At 36.0% G+C, this 22,626-nt stretch overlaps 1 protein-coding gene across 2 annotated transcripts in view; it reads left to right on the forward strand.

The window, feature by feature from the left end:
- LOC120523539 (SR-related and CTD-associated factor 4-like) overlaps positions 1-22,626 on the forward strand; it is a 440,470-nt gene that overhangs the window by 334,193 nt on the left and 83,651 nt on the right. For both annotated transcript variants that reach the window (XM_039744940.1, XM_039744941.1), the window contains exon 17: positions 9,805-9,958. In XM_039744940.1, the coding sequence (XP_039600874.1) occupies positions 9,805-9,958 (154 nt within the window). The remainder of the gene's footprint in view (positions 1-9,804; positions 9,959-22,626) is intronic.

Consider the following 22,626-nt stretch of genomic DNA (forward strand, 5'->3'; position numbering starts at 1 on the left):
ATAAACTAATACACTTTAACCAATCAGTGGGGCCTGTAATAATAAGTATATTATTTAGAGGCATAATGTGATATACTGTTTCCCTATATGCAGTCTATGTGCTTTAAATAGGAACTCATTCCACTGAAAGCATTTACCCATACACGCATTTTACCACCCAATGAGAAGTGGTTTGGGGAAGGATTATTGGCCGAAGGCATGGAAAATGTGGAAAAGCATTTAAAAATGAGAAGCTACAGAAGAACTGTTCAATCCCTTTTTTATTTGTCAGTTAGAAGTGTCACAAATCAAAAGAAATAAACTATTAGTAATGTCAGACAGTGTCAGGGATTGCAACAGTTTGTTGCCACTTTTTACATTAAGGGTACAGAACATGAAAGAAATAAGAGGCTTCAGCTATTATTGCTTATGTAGTTCCAAGAAACATTCCAGTCTACACTGTAATCATTAAATGGATTAAGCAGTTTTGTATAGATCACCTTTTGTCTTTGAGGTACCACCCCCAGGAATTAAAATATTCTGAAGTGACACCATTTTTTCAGTCTTAAATTGTCAATTACTGAACTCTTATTAGGTAAAACTAAAGATGATATTTCTTTATCAGCACAAAAATATATTTGGGGATTTTAACAAGGTTTTATGAGTATTTTTGTGCTTGTGTGTCTTTTTTTAATTTTTCTTTTGTACACCAAATATTTTTTAAAATAATTTTTAATTTATTAACAGTTGTGTGGTTTGGTATGAAATACTCATTAGAATGCTTACATATCCCTACTTTTTTTAAAAAAAAAAAATGTACATATTATAGTTTGATTTTCATGTGTGGCAGACTGGAATTTCTGATTAGTAACAACAAATGGCTGGACATTTTATTAACTTTGAACAATTTCAGTGACAGCTTTATATAAAGTGATATGACCATGGTGGACTACTTACTTTATCATTTACACATAGTAAATTTATTCAGTTACAATTTCTGTTAGTTAATTGAAAAATAAAAACTTCACCTGATCAGTAGTAAAAAATGTAACCATTATTATATTGTTACTGCATCCATCCATCCATCCATTATCCAACCTGCTATATCCTAACTACATGGTCCCGGTAGTCTGCTGGAGCCAATCCCAGCTAACACAGGACGTGTTACCACATTAATTATTAAATAATGGAATAATGCAGAATACTTTAATTTGTATGGACTGTTTGAAGCTACTGAGAAAATCAAACTTTTCAAAACATTTTTGTCAGTAAATAATTTTGCCAGATTTATGACATTTGTAGTTATGAAATTAAATCAGTACATGGACAATTAGATAGTTAATAACATTTACTTTACTAAAGAATAATATCAAGTCAAAAATAATTTCAATATCAAATGTCATACACCTGGATATTATAATTGATGATTTATTTTTTCAAATCTTCCCTCTTTTTTTTTTTTTTTTAGATTTGTCCTAATGTTAAGCTTAACATTGTGAATCAAAATTGTCAATTTAATATTATTATTTTAGAATTACATTAAAACAGCATTTGTTGTGGTGTTTTCTAATTACTTCACATAAATGGCCTGACTTTGCTAGCGCATATGTATGACTTTAACTTGGACTGACTTGTAACTGTAATGGTATTGCATTTGCTCCAGTGTCATTCAAATAATTAACATTAATTTGGTTTCTGAAAACCCAATGACCGATACTAATTTTTTCCGTGCCAATTTATTTTTATAAAAAGTATAAATATAACCTGATTTTTTTCCACAAAGCACTACAGTCCTTTACACTTAATTTCGTGTATTTGTAGTTCTCCTTGTGAAGGAAACTTGACATCTTTGTAAAATGTAGTTTTATTTTGCCTTCATTTGTGATACTTTAATTGTGTTACTCAATTTCCACCTTAAATGTGCCTTTAACAAGATTGCTTTCAACTGATAAAAATGATTCCAGGCTGATTGGAGGGAGAGGTAGATTTAGAGGTGTGCAGTACACCATTATGACCGTAAATGCTGGTATGACACTGTGCTACGATCTGAATTTGCACTACTGTTGGTAGCAGGATAAGCTCAGAAATGGCAAAACTTTTCAAGACCTGAACTTGCAGAAATCCTCTGAACACTATAGAAAAGAAAATATATAAATAAAACACTTGACTCTTGTGCCGCTCTTTTGAGTACTCCACTCTTGTCAGTGTAGGACGGAGTGCTGCACAGGTTCCATAAGAAAAACTGAGAGCAAATAAACTGAGTACATAACAAAAATTCACCATGAACGTCAATCATATACTGAAAGACTGGAGAGTGCCTCTCCTGATCATCACTTTCTTACTGCCTCCATCTATTTTCTGCTTCATATCCTGCTCCCTATTTTCAGTCTTACACCTCAACTTTATATAGGAAATAATACTTTAAAAATGTTGTTTTCTTGCTGTGGTGGCTAATGCAAAACTACTGTTAACCTTTTAAAACACCCAAACCCAATTGTGCACATGAATATCAAAAATCTGCTAAGCACATAACAGCGAGCACAGCTGCAGCAGCACTTGGTCTAAAACATCAGAGTGAAACCTCAAACATTTGGCTCGCAAACTGTATAATGGCAGAAAGAGCTAACATTAGAGGGATATAGAGTGAAATCGCCTAGCAAAAGGCATAGAACCGATTCAGACTGTAAGTAAAGAAGTCTTCAGAAAATTGATTTGAATCTTGGACCCAAGACACGAGCTAACAAACTGTAAATATTTTAATCACGTGTGCAAATCAGAATGCCTTACAGAATGTTGTGATAAGGTTAGGTTAAGAACAAAATAAGTAACATTTTAAGTGCGTTCTTTTCTCCAGTGACCAAATTAATCCTTGCCAGACCATTTAGCCATTCTGTCCATACAGTACGTCTCAGTGTCCATTATATTGACCACAGCTGAACCCGAAAAGCAGAAGACGTCAGAGATGATTACACTGGAGCAATAATTGCTGGAGAGCTAGAAGAGTTTTTTACCTTGGGGCTTGAAAGAATAACGTCCTATTTGCATGATAACTCATATTGTGATACGTCATCAGCTTTGTCAGTATTATGGAAAATATCTTGATTTTAGTTTGAGATCATATTGCCCACTCCTAGGTAGAAGTCATTCTACATAAAGCCAGAGGATGAACTTAGTGGAAGAAAGTTTGTTTTGCTAAACAGGTTAGAGAAAAGCTGGAGTAAACAGTTTTTCACCCCAATAGACTAAATTCTTACCATCATTGTACTTGATTGATTAGTTGATGATCGAATTGAATGCATAGCTGCACCTGTGGAAACTTCCATTAAAGAATGTTAAATCATTGTTTAGATACAGAGGAGCTGACAACATTATTTATTGCTAGCTATGAAGAGCTGTTTAATTAGTGAGCCAACATTTCTGAACAGTAAACCTTTCTAAGTCAACATTTAGAAATTAAATGATAGCTTGACTTACGGTCTTGTGGTCAACATAGCACTAGAAGCAGCAGCATACTTTATAAACCATAAATGTTATGAATGTAGGACAACATTGTAGGAAATGTATATGAAAATGTTGTTCTAGCAGGTAGGTGTGAAATATCCGAAGACACAGTTGATTAATGTGTTTTATTCACCTTATCAGCTGTGTAAGAATGTGGCTTTTTTGAAACTGAACACTCAAGGACAGACGACAGAAAATTATTTATCTTGTTACCTATTTTCACAAAAGAAAAAAGAAGCAAAAATCTCATCTTCTTTTGGACATACATTGATCAAAGTTTTTTGGTTATCCTTTGGTCATGGAGCATTTCTTCATGTTCACTCAATGCCACCCTTATCCAAACTGGAGCCCCAAGTGAAATTATCTTCTTGGGGGTCCCCCAGACTCCCTAACTTGCCCCTTCCTGACTCTACTGTATTAGTATTTCTTGTAGCAGTTATAATTTAGACAATAAATATATAAATAAATAAACAAGCATATAACATGAAATAGAATATTTTTTTTTGATAATTAAAACTTGAACATAAATTTTATGTGTTTCTTCTTATCAGTCTCTTTGTTGCATATCACCCCAGCACATGTCTGTGTTTTTTGGATGCAAAGTCCTCTATTAGGTCATCATAAGAAAGCTTCTGTGCAAGGTCTGAATTGATGCTGATGATAGACGAGCTGCCTACATATTCTTGTGCCCTGGTATGTCATAATGACCTTAAGTTTTGAAAAACTTCACTTAGTAGATTAAACTAACCGGGAGGGTTGCAGCAATCTAGTGGGCAATCCATAAATTTGAACTTTAGTGTTTTTTAATGGCAATGATATACATGATATACACATTGATTTGTTCCCTATAAAAATGAAGGCCTAGTTAGTAGTGGGAGTATTAATGAAAATAATAATGATAATAATAGTCCAGGGTATCAGTTTGCTTATTATTTGATATAGCCAACAGTATCATTTATGACATTTGATACAGCAACAATTGTACTACTACTACTACTAACAATAATAATAAACAGTGCTGCTCCTACTTGTAATATAGTAATAATATCTAAAATACTACAAATAATAATAGTAATATGAAATACAACTACTATTAATAATAGTAATAATATATAAAATACTACTGATGGAACTTTTTTTTATCCCCGAGGAAAATTTGGCTTTTTACAGAAGCTGTTTGTTTAAATAGATACATAAATAGGTAGTTAAATAAATATATACATATGTGTGTGTGTGTGTATATGTATATGTGTATATATATATATATATATATATATAGATATAGATAGATAGATAGATATATAGATATATATAGATATATATATATAGAGAGAGAGAGAGACACATTGTAATCTGAACGTACACCAGAATAACTAACAAGCAAGAAAAGTAAAAGAAAGAAAACTTCTGACTTGGCTGTCACAGTGCAGCATTATTGCTGTTGCTATCAAGGAGCCCCAGTAACATTTGTTGACACAGTTCTGCTGAATAATTCATTGGTAGCAAGTACTCATTGTTAATGCATCAGAGAGAGGATGCTCATAATTCACTCAGTTTTGTTAAAATTCTGTCTACTACCTCCAGGGTGCCAGAGTGCATCCTGTGCATCAGAGCTTGCCCTTTTAATTAACTTGTTGATTCAGTTGGTCTATTTTGAAGTGATGTTATCTGCCCGGCACACCAATAAATAGAACATTGAACTGGCCATCGCACTTGACATTACTTCCCACATTAAAGGAATGCAGTCTCCTATGGGAAAACAGCCTGCACTGCCCTTTCTTGTATAATTCCTCTGTGTGCCGAGACCAGTCCAACCTGTCATTAATGTCGACCCCCAAGTACTTGTAGGAATTCACCACCTCTACATCCACTCCTTGAACAGTGACCAAACATAGAGGTGCTCTGGTACGGTTTAACCGGAAATAACCGGTTTCTTGGATTTGCTGTTGTTAAGATGCAGACAATTATTTCTGCACCAAGAAACAAACTTCTCCACTTGAGCCCTATATTCCATCTCAACCCCTTCATCAGTAAATCCCAGGAGTGCAGAATTATTAAAATGTTGTGTACCGCTGTTTCCACACTCACTTTGAATATATAAAAACTGAACTTGGTGTTAAGTGACGCTCATTTTCATAGCAGGGTCCCCCCTTGCGTACGCACTTTTCTGCTCCGTTTTGCAAACTGGCAGCACCCAGCATCAAAGCAGTGCTACTGTTTCTGTGGTCTGCTTTTCTTTTTTAGATTCACATCTGTGATGCGGGTTTTATCAAATGTACCGAAATTAATTGCAAATCATTTACAAATTTAATTCACTTGATTGCAATCATTCTGTAACAAAGTAATGGTGCATGCAATGGCCAAGCTATTCCAACTACCTTGGCTGCTTTAGCTTTATTAGAAGACATCGCAAAGGGAATTAGAATTCGAAATTAGAAGAGAGCACGTATTTACTGATGATAACGTCTGGCTAAGTCAATTTTGATTTCCAAGACCTATCATCTTTGACCTGTGTGTTGAATTGGCGCCAGCTTTACAAAGGCAGACTTTGAGGAATTGTGTTGTACCTGTTCCTTTGCAAGTTCTGGCCACTCTCTGGTTTTTAGCCACAGGAGCTTCTCAGTGTGAACTTGCTAACGATTGGGTATTTCACAAACATCACTGAGTAATGCCATGCCAGCTGTTTAGGGTGGTATTATCCGCTTATCATCCAGATAGATGAGATTTCCTTACACTGTGGTTGAACTGGAAAACATAAAAGTGCAATTCGCAGCAACGTTCGGTTTACATAATTTAATCAGTGGTCAACTGCAAATGCATTACTATTGCAGCGACGCTGGACAAGTTACATCAGCCAAGGATGAATTGCCAAAAGAATAAATTACATCATACAGTTGCAGGTGCTTTTTCCAACTAGTGCGGCAAAAGGCAAGCAGTCCTTTTAAGGATAGCAAGTCACCTCAAAGTAAAGAGCAGTGAATCTATCCTTTGTGGCACTCAGTACTGTCTCTACACTATAAAGGCACCGTCAGAGAATGAATTTGCTTATATAAATAGAAAGCATTTCCACTGTATTTATTTGCTGCTCTTTAGTGCACAAAAATAACAGGCTATGAAGCTGGGAATAGGGTTAATTAGACTGTGTGATCAGATTTCAATCAAAAGTACCAATAGTTTACATCTAAAGGCATCTTTAACATTTGAATTCAGCAAGTCAAGCTTGTTATTTCCTTGAGTGGAAGTCACAGACTAATGGAAATTTGTCATGGTTTCTTCCAAACTCACATGGTTGAAGTCACCATTCATTATACCTGCAGGGTCAGACTGAGTCATTATTAACTTGTTAATGACAGAATGCCATCCATCCATCCATCCTCTTCCGCTTATCCTAGGTCGGTTCGCGGAGGCAGCAGCTTGAGCAGATATGCCCAGACTTCCCTCTCCCTGGCCACTTCTTCCAGCTCTTCCAGGGGAATCCCGAGGCGTTCCTAGGCCAGCAGGGAGATATAGTCCCTCCAGCGTGTCCTTGGTCTTCCTCGGGGCCTCCTCCCGGTTGGACGTGCCAGGAACACCTCGCAAGGGAGATGTCCGGGAGGCATCCTGATCAGATGCCTGAGCCACCTTATCTGAATTCTCTCGATGCCGAGGAGCAGTGGCTCTACTCTGAGCCCCTCCCGGATAACTGAGCTTCTCACCCTATCCTTAAGGGAAAGCCCAGACACCCTGTAGAGGAAACTCATTTCAGCCGCTTGTATTCGCGATCTCATTCTTTTGGTCACTACAGAAATGATGACAGAATGAATAATTTCCATTCCTAAGTTCCCATTTTGAAAGGATGAATATAAACAGTAATAAGGATGATGTAATTTATCTCCCTGGGCAAATAATGTAGATGGATTCCGACAGCCAGGATATTTGAATTGTCTGAATTATAAACAGTAGTTTTTCCTGTAATATGCTCCCTTTTACACCATTGATCATTTACGTAGCTGACGAGTCATCTCCTGCGTTTTCCTTTGCCGCACTGGGCTTCTCCAGCTCTTCGCAAAGCACAAAATGCCACAATTCAGCCATTACCAAACTAGTAAGCACATCATGTGTTGACTAACACTAGCAGCCTTTAACCACATGTAGAGGGCCTTAAGTCTATATAGCTGTAGTAAATTATTCCACAACTGTGTGTCAGCTGGCTATTGTAACAACAGATATTATCTGTTAAACACTCAATATCAAAACTTTTATACAGAATACTGTTGTTACTTCATTGTTATTCCAGTAAACCACTATGTCGAGGCAATTGATGTAATGTTTGCTAGATGGCTGGAAATAACACAAATTAAACTTCTAAACACACAGTGCAGCGTGTATTTGTTTCGTTCTGTTCTGTGCCCCTGACCAGTGTTAACTTGAGGTCAACTCTCTGCTCATTAATGGCAAATGATCACAACAGACTGTCAGTGATGTTAATTTGGCTGTTCATAAAGTGGGTAGGAGAACTTAAGCCACAAAGAGTATAGAACAAAAACTGGGCCTGCAAGGGACCATAGAGGACATATGTTTAAGACCCCAGTATGTACTTAGCAAAGCTGCAGACAGAAAGAAAGAGAATAGGAGTTAATGCCAAAGGAGTAATAAAGAACTGCTTTGGAGTGATTTAAGATTGGGATTATAAAAAGATTTGTCAAACATGGCAGTGCTGAGGTTTACAGTGTAAATTGTTGAGTGCCTACCAATCAGTAAGATTTACTTAAGAACAGTTAGTTTTTTTAAAACTGATAAGCAAATGTGATTGATGTATAATCTGGTACTTACCGTTTAGCACCGTGAAGCACCCTTGGACAGTCCCCTGCAGAGCACCAATTGTTAGGATGCTCCAGCACACAAATGATGAATGGTTCCCCCAGTGCAGTATCGATCAGCCATAATCATCTTCACACAAACGGTATCTCCTTTGGAGTTTAAGGAGGAAAGGGAACATAGCTTATTAAATGGCTGTTAGTGCTTAAATGCTTTTCAGACTTAGGTATCATGCAGTAATTGGTTCTAGGCAACGGATTAATTTTTTGTACTGCCCATTCAAATAGTCAACTCTCCTTAGTTGATGGGGAAGATAAATATAAACCTTGATGACACATAAGGCTTGAGGTGGAGAACAGCTTAAACAGCTCTAGACTGGACTCATATAGTTTTAGATCTTGAAGTGAAGTGCATGCATAACAACCATCCATTATCCAACCCGATATATCCCAACTACAGGGTCACGTCTGCTACTTTTTGGTGATTGCCCCATATTAGACTAAAGAGAATGGGCAATAAAGGTTTTATTATGACTTATCCTAGGGCTTGCAAGGTTTAGTTACAAAGATGAGCCCTGTAGCAGCGGATCTGCAACTTTGCCTATGGTATAAGAAGTAATTTTTAAATGTGTTTTATTTTAAAATAACTTTATGTATCTGTCTCCACTGTGTCCATTTTTTAATGTGGATAATTTTTTATTACCTTTAATTTTTTATTTATGTGTTAAAATAATCCAGTAAATGGAAGTTTCATACAAACTTAATTAAAGTTACATTGTATTTTATCATGCTACTTAACTAGTACATCTCTCAATCCCAATAAGAGTGTGGTCTTGATTCAGACTTTGCTATTCATTTAAAAACAGGGAAAGCAAAAAGCTAAGAAGAAAAAGGCTTGTTTTGAAAAACAAGTCCGCATTTGCAGCTAAAATCTTTGTGAGACTTTGATGTGGTGATAAAGAATGATTTGTTTCAAAATGAGCATAACAATAAATGTATGTTCTAAACCTTCACCTACCTAAAGAAGCAAAATATTGATAATTGAAATGACCTTTTTAAAGGCTGTAAGAACATTGTCTATACCAATTATTGGTATGCATCTCTTCTGACTGGGTTTAAAAACTTTTGAGCTCTGTGGCCTGAGAGTTAATGCTATAATATTGTCTACCAGATTGTAAAGGTTGTGTACACTGGTTTTGATTTGATAGTAATACTTTGTTATGATATGCAGAAGCAGTTAGTGAATTCAATCCTAAAGGAATATAATAAATTTATTGTGAATTTCATAAGAAAGTACATTCACCTTGGGATTTCAAAACTGCACACTTAATAGCTCCTTTTTATTTTGATTAGGGCATGTATACACAGGCTAGACCTTCTAAGAAGCAATCTAAGATTAATCTGTGACCAAGTCTTCTGATTTGTCTCATTGTTTTCTTGTGTACTTTTTAATATATATACATTGATTTCTTAAGTCTTGTATTTCTATTATATGGTTTAAGAGCTTTCATTTTCTTCAAAAATACAGGTAACTGGTATTCCCCCAATACCTGTGCAGCCTCCAACATTTCCTGGACATATGGGAATTCCTCCACCTGGTTTTCCTCCTGGCATTCCTCCACCACCCCCGCCTCCTCCTCCCTTTTTAAGGCCAGGCTTCAACCCTCTTCAGATGCCTCCAGGTATTTTGTCTTTTTAAGCTGTTAAGATTTCATTTTTCTGAAAAAAATTCAGATATACTCTAAGCTTGAAGTTTGTTCCCTTCTTTTTCTGGATTGAATTGTGTTTACCACTGAAGTATATTTTTTAAACCTCACATTTAGATTGATAAACGCTGGTCTGCAATTATCATTTTAAAACCAGAAGGTTACAGCCATATATGTTTAAACTTATGTCATATATGTCTAATGTACTGCATAGCTGAAACCATTTAGAAATTATTTGTTTATCCTGTCCTCTAAGATATAAATAAGTGTGTGTGTTTGCCTTTTATTCCTTGCTTACTAATAGAAAAAAAGTATAAAAACTCATATAAATGAATCATTCATAGATTCTGTTAAAGACAAAAGGTTAGCAGTAGTATATCATGTTCGTATAGTGAGATATAACATCATCTTCTCATCAGTTTGAAGAGTAAGATAGTGTACTTTTTATTGTAAGGCACCAACAACGTCATATGTTTACTGTAATACTATGCTATCAAAAGCCAATTTACTTTGAGAAATTTGAATGTGTCAACAAGCTGGTTGATGAGTATTCGGTGTGTGTGTGTGTATATATATATATATATATATATATATATATATATATTCTCACCTTAAGGATTATTAGGAGCACCATACTAATACGGTGTTTGGCCCCCTTTCGCCTTCAGAACTGCCTTCAGAACTGCCTTAATTCTACGTGGCATTGATTCAACAAGGTGCTGAAAGCATTCTTTAGAAATGTTGGCCCATATTGATAGGACAGCATCTTGCAGTTGATGGAGATTTGTGGGATACACATCCAGGGCACGAAGCTCCCGTTCCACCACATCCCAAAGATGCTCTATTGGGTTGAGACTGTGGGGGCCATTTTAGTACAGTGAACTCATTGTCATGTTCAAGAAACCAATTTAAAATGATTCGAGCTTTGTGACATGGTGCATTATCCTGCTGGAAGTAGCCATCAGAGGATGGGTGGGTGCATGGTGGTCATGAAGGGATGGACATGGTCAGAAACAATGCTCAGGTAGCCCGTGGCATTTAAACAATGCCCAATTGGCACTAAGGGGCCTAAAGTGTGCCAAGAAAACATCCCCCACACCATTACACCACCACCACCAGACTGCACAGTGGTAACAAGGCATGATGGATCCATGTTCTCATTCTGTTTACGCCAAATTCTGACTCTACCATTTGAATGTCTCAACAGAAATCGAGACTCATCAGACTAGGCAACATTTTTCCAGTCTTCAACTGTCCAATTTTGGTGAGCTCGTGCAAATTGTAGCCTCTTTTTCCTTTTTCCGAGTGGTACCCGGTGGGGTCTTCTGCTGTTGTAGCCCATCCTCCTCAATGTTATGCGTGTTGTGGCTTCACAAATGCTTTGCTGCATACCTCAGTTGTAACAAGTGGTTATTTCAGTCAAAGTTGCTCTTCTATCAGCTTGAATCAGTTGGCCCATTCTCCTCTGACCTCTAGCATCAACAAGGCATTTTCGCCCACAGGACTGTCGCATACTGGATGTTTTTCCTTTTTCACACCATTCTTTGTAAACCCTAGAAATGGTTGTGCGTAAAAAATCCCAGTAACTGAGCAGATTGTAAAATACTCAGACCGGCCCGTCTGGCACCGACAACCATGCCATGCTCAAAATTGCTTAAATCACCTTTCTTTCCCATTCTGACATTCAGTTTGGAGTTCAGGAGATTGTCTTGACCAGGACCATACCCCTAAATGCATTGAAACAACTGCCATGTGATTGGTTGATTAGATAATTGCATTAATGAGAAATTGAACAGGTGTTCCTAATAATCCTATAGGTGAGTGTGTAGCGGTCAGAAGCCACTAAGATTCACACCGTCGTGCGTGACGGTGATTTATTTATTTTAATCTAGGATTACCAGGGACAACCCCAGCCTTGGCACGACACACACACACTACAGAGACAACAAAGAAAACATGCTGGGAACTTAAATGATAAAAAAGTATAATGAAATTAAATGAACTAACTGAAACAACAATACCACCCCTGATCCCTTCGGTGATATTACATTTAACAAGTAAACACGACAAACACGCAGTAAAGTCCATGTATGAAATAATCAGCGGTGAAGTTATGTCCAGTGATTTGAATGAAGCTAGGGAAATTGAAAAACACAGTCCTACCGGTAGTTGCTGAAGTAGGTTGACAGATGAATGGTTCAGGCGCGCTCCTTCTTCCGTAAAAGCCTATGAATCCAGACAACGTCCTCAGTATCAGTAAACAGGTAGACAAATGATATCCAGACCCCAACAAACAATACAATCCAGGACACGATGGTATATAGCAGACAACAACAGGCAGTTCAACAGTTAAATACCAGCACAAAACGACCAAAACAAACTTTTTTTTCTCTTCGACCCCTGCCCTCCTTTTAAACCCCTCTGACCACCTTTGACCCCAACAGCCCCTGCAAGGACTGCTGGGAGATGCAGTTCTAACTAATGGTAGCACTGCTACAAGTGTGTGTGTGTATATATATATATATATATATATATATATATATATATATATATATATATATATATATATAAGCACACTCCTTTATTTTATTCTTTCAATGCACCACAATGCCTTCTCTCACCAACTCTCTTTATTTAATAATCGTTATATAAGCCAATTGGACTGTGACATGGGCACATTTTTGTCTTACTAAAATTAACCTTTGTTATTTTTTTTATATATACATAACATAAGCACAGCCTTGAGATCATCAAGTTTAAAATGTTGGCTGTCTAATTAGCCAAAGGGAAAAAAAATATCTGAGTACTCAAATGAAAAATAATGTATATATAAAACTTAGGGTAATAATTCTGCAGTTTAGATTTACATTTGTGATGGGGACAACAACAGTAAGAACAAAAAACCCTCCCCTCTATGAAGGAAAAGTCATAGAGGGCAACCTGACATTAGAACATCAGAACAGTTTTGATGAGACATTTCTTCTGTTGTTGGAAATTTTTAAAGCAACATTTTTCAGTCTTCATCAAAACCCTAATCTACTCTATATCATCTTATATAATATGCAACCGTGGCTGTCCTTTTGTCTGTCCAGGATTTGAAATCACCTGTAGCTCACAAACCGTTTGACCAATTGACCTGAAATTTGGTACACATATACTACGAGACATCTACTATCCGCTTTTGTGGTGATGATTTTTATTACTCATTTTATTTTATTGTAGAATCAACTCTCTGCAGCGATCAGCAGGGCGGCCATGCAGCTCATGCGTATGGGTGCCATTCTCATTACCTCCCTCCTTCGCTGTCACGTCCCCTACCTCTTCATATCTTAAATCATTCTTGAGGCAGATTGAAGACATAAGTGCCAGTTTAAGTAAAAAATTAAGGAAAATGTTATAAGTAATTGCAACACAAACACTGACTTAATCAGTTTTAATTAATGCAAAAAGATGCCGATGAAAGAAGAGGGCTGCTAGGGTGGAGAAAAGAAGAGCTGCTCAGGAAACGGCAAGCGCATCAACCTCTGAGCAAACGAATGCTAAACGTACAGAGAAAGAGCATGAAAACTATGAATGCTCAAGTCAAGTGTATTCATTGCACGTTATCATGCAGTGTGCCGCTACTGGTATATATATAAAATCCTAAGCCTAAAAGTGCAAAGATTTTGTGCAACGTTTTTATGTCACGTTTTTGTCACACTTTAAATCGGGCTTATTTTAAAACCTATATTTATATGTTTGGTATTATTCCTTTCAGAGTTTATCGAATTTGTCCTGCAAAGCAAGACTTTGTGCCAACAGATTTAACCATACCTGGGGTCAGAAATAAAAGCAAAGAGTAGGACAGCTGCTGTACAGGCTTTTAAATTTTCAAAGCGCTGTGCGAAATGTAGATCTAACGTCATGGTACAGCGCAGCAAGCCAGCGGCTGATCGAGCAAACAGGAGGTAAAAAAATGTTTCCCATTGTATCACCGTTGAAGAGGGGATTTTGGAAGAGTGACCGCGTCTCCTTGGGGTGCATTCAGCTCCCCTCTTCACAATGTGAGTGGCAGAGACACGCAGGCTGGTTTGGCGAGCAAAGTGAGCAGGGGGGAACTGCCTAGTATCAGATATAATCATCTCAGTGTATTTTCACTGTATCATTTACGGTTTGAAATGAACCCAGTTATTTAACATTAAATGGCACAGTGATTCTGAGAAAGAACTTACCCTTAAGTTAAATTAACCAAATTAAAAGCATAAACAGTTATCTGACTTGAACATATCTTGGCTTTGGCAAAACTAGCCCTGCTCAATATAGACCTTACTTATAGTGACCCTTACCATCAAGTCAAGTTTCCCACGCAAAGATTCACTGAGCAAAAGTTATTGACCAATTGAAAGTGAAAATAGGTTCAAAGCCATATTCTAAGAAGCTGGGATTTTACTGGACCTCAAAATAACCATAATTTTAAAAGTAAAACTCTAGTAGGGAAAACAAGAGTAGGGAATCCTCCTAGATGTGGTCATTCTGACAAAATGTACAAGAGTACAATGTGAAACTATTCATTAAGTCCAACATTATCTTAAAAAACATTAAAAGATACTACAGCATTTAGTTGACTCCACTGTCAGAAAAATACTTGGAAAAGATGGGCTTCTTTACAGGTGATTACCAAGATTTACACAACACAACTTTCACAAGATCCTGCGCTACCCTCATTTTGTATGGATGGAAATTAAGGTCCTCATGCAAAATTCTCCTGAAAGACGTGTTGCAAATGCTTAAGGCAGAAGTATGTTTGTACGCTGAACGTCTAAGGAGACTGCACAATTGGTTCCCCTACAGCTTGGATGTTTTCAGGTGTTCATACAGTCCGAGATCGGGCTTGAGATTTTCAGTTCAATGTTGTACCCATCTGTCTAAATTTAACCACCCACTGAAGGATTGTTTTCCCATTTGGGACATCACCGTTAGGTGGAATGCTGAAGTTCATTCGGAAAGCGTGTTGCGAAGTGATGATGGATGTGTAGTTTTTGAAGAATGCTTCGACAGCGAAAGCACATTGCGCTCCAGACCAAGGCATGTTGCCAACTGAAAACTACAAGGGATGGCCTATCAAAGGACCCTTACTTCACGCAAGAACCTTGAGAAATGTGGTACTTTATTTTGGCTTGCCTTGTATTATTGATTGACTGTGTTCAAAATCTGACGTTTACGGAACCCATTTAAATAAAACCAACTGCATGCAAAAATGTTGTAGTCATAGGCCATTATCTTTAGAGCATAAAGTATTTTAGTAAATGACACAATAACTGTTAAGTTATGTTTAACTCAGTAATTGTATTAGTCTCAGTGCAATTATAGTAGCAAAACTTTTTATAAAGAGGCAGTACTATATATCCCTGGTCACGTTATGTCAGTAGCTGTTCAATCTCAGTGACAAAAGATAAAACAGCTGTATCGTGATGTTATCTACATTCCAGAAACCTTTGAGCTACCTACAAACATGACCTTTTCTGCAAATTTGCAGGAACAATTCTACAGCTATAACACAGTCATAACTCATTATTGTTGTGACAGAAGCAATTCCCATTTCTCCAACAGGATAAGCTTGAATAACTGTGTCATCATTAGAAAAGACGTTTCCCTTCAGTGCAAATTATGCATATGAGATGTATTTAGTATATGTGCCATTTCTGAAACATACACTGGTAAATTTGTGGTATTTAGCAGTAGGGAAGTAACAATACCAAAATTTCTTATTTTGATATCCTTTACCTGTGAAATATCACAATGCTTGGTACATTTTCAATACCATGGCAAAAACAGAAATCCCATTCAGCCTTTTTTTATTTTTATTAAAAGTTCTTACATTATTAATGGGAATAATACTGTGCCTCTTTCCATAATACAATAAAAAACATATAAATACTGATAGTAGCAGCAGCCTTGATACAGTGGTATATCTGTTACGTAAATACTTAACTATTATTTAAATAAAATAGTGTTGACATTCATAAATACCTTAAAATACAAAGCAAGATTTTAATTTGAATGTGTGGTTGACATGGAGATTCATCTATTTTAACAATAAACAGGTGGGTTTTATAATCTGAGTGGTATTTCAACATAGGATTTATAAAGAATGATATCATCATGTACTGTTTTATGTTTTCTCTCCTGAAAACTGAAAAATACTGCTTAAAATCAATACTAAAAAAATAAACATTTTGTTGCACCTGCAATGTTGTTAAAATTAGTAAATTAGTAAATTCCATGATTACTCAGGATATTTTAATTTAAACAAACTGTAAGAGCCATTTGTTAGTTATTTAGGTTCATTTTATTTAAATATTTTCTTAGTTATGTTAAAATGTTTGCTTATATATTAATGCATTGTCTAGTATGTCTAGGTCTATTTTATTATAACCCCCACAAGCTAAACTGAAATGGAATACTCTTCTTGTCCCTGTGACTACAGATTAGTCCCAGTTTATGATCTGCCTTGCACTTGGTAAGGCATGGCTGGCAAAGAGTTTCAAACCGTGTTGAACTTATGGTATGTATAGAATGTACTGAATCTGTTAAGTAAAGTGTATGTAAGTTTGGCACAAAGAAATAACACAGCCTATAAGTATAGAAAGTAACTAAAGTTTTTACTAGAAAAGGCTAAGTTTGTAGAAGAAACATTTTTCCTTTTTTTTACCTTTTATTCTGTGTGTAGTAATTTTTTTCTGAAATTTCGTGATTTCTTCCTTTTTAAATTTTCACTAAACATTTTTAAAACTAACTATTGGTCTCAGTAATTTCTGTAGTTATGCATTTGACTCATGCTGGATCCTACCTTACCAACTCTGTAACTACTCGATTTTGTGAACCTAAAAAAGATGCAGCTACACAAACTCTTTAAAGGTGTTTGTTTTGTCAGATGAACACTCTGTTAGGTGTGTTACTTGGCATCATTAGCTTGTTAAGAAGCTTGACAAAGACCAATTCAAATTTCAAGTATGTGAAACTCCTGGTGATAACATTTTCTAAACTGTTTTTTTTTTTTTTTTTTTATTATTATTGTGTGCTTGGTGTGTGTGTCCTGCGGTGCTCCTGTCTTGTGCCCTGTGTTGGCTGAGATTGGCTCCAGCAGACCACCGTGACCCTGTGTTTGGATTCAGCAGGTTGGAAAATGGATGGATTAACATTTGCCCCAACGTAAAGGCATCCTGTGTGGAATCAAACTTTGATTTTGCAATAATCTATTATTTCAGAACTCCTATTAAAGAGCATATGCTCTACTATGGTTAAGGTGTCATACATGGGTGATCAGACCTTATTAGTGTTTAACCTATGTAAGATGCCAGTATCAAAAAATTAACTGGACTGAAGTTGCCTTTATTCAGTTAATCATTACTAAGAGACAGCATTACATTCACCAACATTCAAATATATAAACAAGTGTGCTTTCACTACATTTGTTATATTTTAGTGTGTTATACTCATAAATATTAGTTTGCCCTCAAAAACCAAGTGAATGACACAAATGTGCAGATACGTATTTAGTAATGAAGAATTCGATTTTGCCCGTATTGCAATTTCTCAGTACATGTAATATATCATTAAGGGGATGTGCCTTGAAATGTTAAAATACATTTTATTTCGATAAAAACAAATGGGGCATCTCTTTTGATTAGCATTTTAGCAAGTCAAATAGCAACTTAATTTGAATCTTGACTTGATGTTTAACACTAGAATTACCAGAGCCTATGAAAAAACTTGTAGATTCGTCCCACTTTAAATCGCTTCTTAAATCCGTTCACACCTCTCTGCCAGCATCTTTTGTCATTTAAATGTGCTGATAAAGACAAGCTGCAAGCAGCCGACTATTCCATCCCCTCACCAACTTAGAACGTGCATGAACTTCTCCCAGCTCATGCCTTGATTGATTATCTGGGAGTGAAGTGGAGTTTTAGAGTGGAAATAATACATCATTATTTGGAACACACACATTTCATGTGTGTTCCGTTTCTACAGTAATCTATGTAAACACATTGTTAAAACAGAAACGTTTTCCTATTTTAGTAATAAATGTTACAAAATGTAGGCATCTGTACTAATAAAAGGCAAAGCCCTCACTCACTCAGTCACTCACTCATCACTAATTCTCCAACTTCCCGTGTAGGTAGAAGGCTGAAATTTGGCAGGCTCATTCCTTACATCTTACTTACAAAAGTTGGGTAGGTTTCATTTTGAAATTCTACGCCTAATGGTCATAACTGGAAGGTATTTTTCTCCACTTACTGTAATGGAGTTGAGCTCGAAAGCCATGGGGGCGGAATTTCGTGCGACATCATCACGCCTCCCACGTAATCACTTGAAATGACTGTCAATGCAGTATGTAGAAAACCAGAAAGACCTCCAAAAAGCGCTTAAGAAAACATGCATTATATAATTGAGAAGGCTGCGGAACAATAAGAAGCGAGCGAGTGACATATACTACCATATTCATGAGTGCTGCTACCTTGGAAAGAAAGCAAGGTGTAAACCTAAAGTTTAAATTAAGTTCAGGCTGCCGCTGATGTTTGTCATGCCCACGGGTAATGCGGGATACAAGTTTAATGAGAGGACGCAGGATATAAATGAGAGTTTTGATCACTTTGTAACTAAGTTAAAATTGCACGTGAAGGGCTGTGCTTATGCAAATTCCGAGAGACAGTTAAGGCGGGTGGGGGAGTCACGTCATCATCTCCCCTCCCATTCACCTCATTTCGCTCTGAGCTGAGCTCTGCAGCTAACGCACGCAGTGTTACGGAAGCGACTTTGTGACAATGCTACCAAATACTCACAGAAAAATCCACAAGTTAATACACACGCTGTCTCTACAGTTTCTCCACACTGAATCCTCCAGTCACTACTTACAAAAGGTTACATTGCAATCATTTTACGTTATTTTTAAAATGTTTCCTTTTCTTAGCACAAGCACAGCTGAGAAGCTTCAATGCATGTGCTCCATAACGCGTTAAAAAAATCACGCATTTAATCACACTTTGCAATACAAGCAAAGGGGAACTTATGTCAATGCATGATTTGATGGTACACCGATTACATTGATCAGCGCTTCCTGATTCATTTTAACCTCGCACCCCCTTGGGTTGAGAAGAAGTATGAAAAAATATGAGGTTAACACAGAAAAACAGATCACCAATTGAAGCTTTATGAATAATCGATTCACCATCAATAATTGTTTTGGTAAAGCCATACTCAGTGTAATTCTCCTTCCATTTTATAATTTTTCCAGCACTAGCCATGATTAAATGAACGGTAAAAAAGTAAGAGCAAAGCGAGGGTGACTTATTCAGGCAGGCAGGCGACAGCTCAATAGCTCGAATTTGGATATAAGTAGGTTCTATTTAGTCGCCAGAAATATCTTTGTTAGGAATGGAAGTTGAATTTAGTCTTTAAATTTCTATGGTAATCAATCAATCAATCAATCAGCATTTATTTATATAGCACATATTCATACAAAAAAATGTAGCTCAAAGTGTTTTACAAAATGAATAGAAAAATAGAAGACGCAATAAAAAATAAACATAAGTCAACATTAACTAACATAGAATATGTAAGGTCCGATGGCCAGGGTGGACAGAAAAAACAAAAAAAAAACTCCAAAAGCTGGAGAAAAAAAATAAAATCTGTAGGGATTCCAGACCACGAGACCGCCCAGTCCCCTCTGGGCATTTTACCTAACATTAATGAAACGGTCCTCTTTGTATTTAGAGTTTTCATGGAAGGACCTGATGATGATGGTCACGTAGACGTCTGGCTTTCAGTCCATCAATGTTGGTGCATCATGATGCTTTGAGTAGGTGGTGGTGGTGCAGGCCGCCACCACAAAGAAACCGGAAAAAGAAACAGAAGAGAGAGTTGGGGTCAGTACGGATTTTAGAGCAACCATGAATAGTTATTGTGATGAATTGAACATACAGAGTATCGGTATTAAGTTAAAGTGAAGTTATGAGAAGGCCATGTTAAAGTAATGTGTTTTCAGCAGTGTTTTAAAGTGCTCTACTGTATTTGCCTGGAGAAATCCTATTGGCAGGCTATTCCAGATTTTAGGTGCATAACAGCAGAAGGCCGCCTCACCACTTCTTTTAAGTTTAGCTTTTGGAATTAGAAGGAGACACTCATTTGAAGATCTAAGGTTACGATTTGGAATATAATGTGTCAGGCATTCCGATATATAAGATGGAGTGAGATTATTTAAGGCTTTATAAACCATAAGCAGTATTTTAAAGTCAATCCTGAATGACACAGGCAACCAGTGTAGTGACAGACAACCAGTGTAGTAAAGAAAAAGTTATGCAATGATGACTACATTTAACTATATAAAGTCAAAACTTGAATATATAAAGTCAGCGCTGGAATATATAAAGTCAAAACTTGAATATATAAAGTCAGTCGCTGGAATATATAAAGTAATATATAAAGCAGCTGGAATATACATCCATTTCCCAACCCGTTGAATCCGACCACAGGGTCACGGGGGTCTGCTGGAGCCAATCCCAGCCAACACTGGGCTCAAGGCAGGAACCAATCCTGGGCACGGCACATGCATCATTTTCAAAACATTAACCGAACAGTGTTTTTTTAATTTATTTTTCTGAATACGTTTTTGTTTACTTAGTTCAGTTTCAATCAATAGATTTTGACTTTGACTTTATGTATTCAGGAATGAGTTTATATACTCCAATGTTGACTTTATATAATCAGGAGTGACTTTACAAATTCTGACGCTGACTTTATATATTCAGGTTTTGACTTTATATATTCCAGCGATGACTTTATATATTCAACTTTTGACTTTATATATTCAGAAACAAGTTTGACTTTATTTATACCGACTTTTCTATATTCAAGTTTTTACTTTATATATTCCAGCATGACATATATTAAGTTTTGCCTGTATAATATTCTGCACCCCACAAAATCAATTTATTTGCCTGTTTGGCATGTGTGTGTGTGTGTATATATGTACACATGTATGTGTATATAATATATATATATATATATATATATATATATATATATATGCCAGCAACACTCATGACAATGACAATTACATTGTCAATCATGTTACATTATTATTAAAATGCTTCCTTTTTACTTCTCCGCTGCCAAGGTTTTTGCGATATATATATATATATATATATATATATATATATATATATATATATATATATATATATATATATACTAGTGTACCAGCCTTAGCGGAAGAAGAAGGTACGAAAAGAAAAGGAAAAATTTTAAAAATAACGTAACATGATTGTTAATGTAATTGTTTTGTCATTGATATGAGTGTTGTTCTCATATCTATCTATTTATCTATCTATCTGTGTTGTTCTCATATCTATCTATATATATATATATATATATATATATCTATCTATCTATATATATATTATCTCTATCTATCTATATATATATATATCCTATATATATCTCTATCGATCTATATATATATATAGCAGAATACCAGCCTATGAGAAGTAGTGTGTTTTTAAAGAAGGTTGTTAATGTAATTGATTGATATAGAAATCTATATATATATTTCTCTATCTATCTATATATATATATACCAGGAAACATTTTAAAAATAATGTAACATGATTGTCAAAGTAATTGTTTTGTGTATTTGGCGGCAGCGTCACGAAGTTGTTTTCGGTAGCTGCATCAGAAAATGTACTACAACGTCTGACACGCATCCTTTTTACTGTTTTCTCACAGCTTGGATTGCTGCTGTCATATACACACACACACACACACACACATACACACACACACATACACACATGTATGTGTGTGTGTGTGTGTGTGTGTGTGTGTGTGTATATATATACATATACTTGTGTGTATGTTTGTATGTGTCTATATGTGTGTGTATAGGTTTGGTCACTGAGTGCAAGGGAAAAATAATAAATTATAGTCTATAAGTTATTAAACAGTAAAACATTAATGTTTTAAGAAGTACAGGTACATTGAAATTACATTTTCTATGTGAACGTTCAAATTTGTGCCTCTGGTAATGTGCCTTACTGGCATTTAAAGAAAATTAGTTTTGTGTCCCCTGCAGTGTTAAGAGAGAAAGGCTTTGGTTTGGGATAAAAGGAAAAAAGGTGTAAAGAAAGGAAAGTTGCCTTTTTCTTTTATATAGTATAGCAAAATACCCGCTTAGCGAGAGAGTAGTGTGTTAAAGAAGCAATGAAAAGAAAAGGAAACATTTTGAAAATAACATAACCTGATTGTCAATGTAATTGTTTTGTCACTGTTGTGAGTGTTGAGTGTTGTTGTCATATATATATATATATTTACACACACACACATAAATATATATATATACATATATATATATATATATATATATATATACATACATACACACACACATATATAAGCATCTATATACATATACATACATATCTACATATATACACACACAGCTATTTCAGTATCAGTGCAATACGCTGTTTGTTAAAACGGTTGACTCCCGCTCTTACGTGCAATAACAAATCAAATCATTCAGTTGTCTTTGCTCATATGTCATTTTAGAGCTGGACGCCTGGCATCTTTTTTTGGCCACAAGTTCGTTTCTGTTTGGTGTGAGGTTC

This window comes from Polypterus senegalus, chromosome 2 (genome assembly GCF_016835505.1).
Source record: "Polypterus senegalus isolate Bchr_013 chromosome 2, ASM1683550v1, whole genome shotgun sequence".
Taxonomy (NCBI): Eukaryota; Metazoa; Chordata; class Cladistia; order Polypteriformes; family Polypteridae; genus Polypterus; species Polypterus senegalus.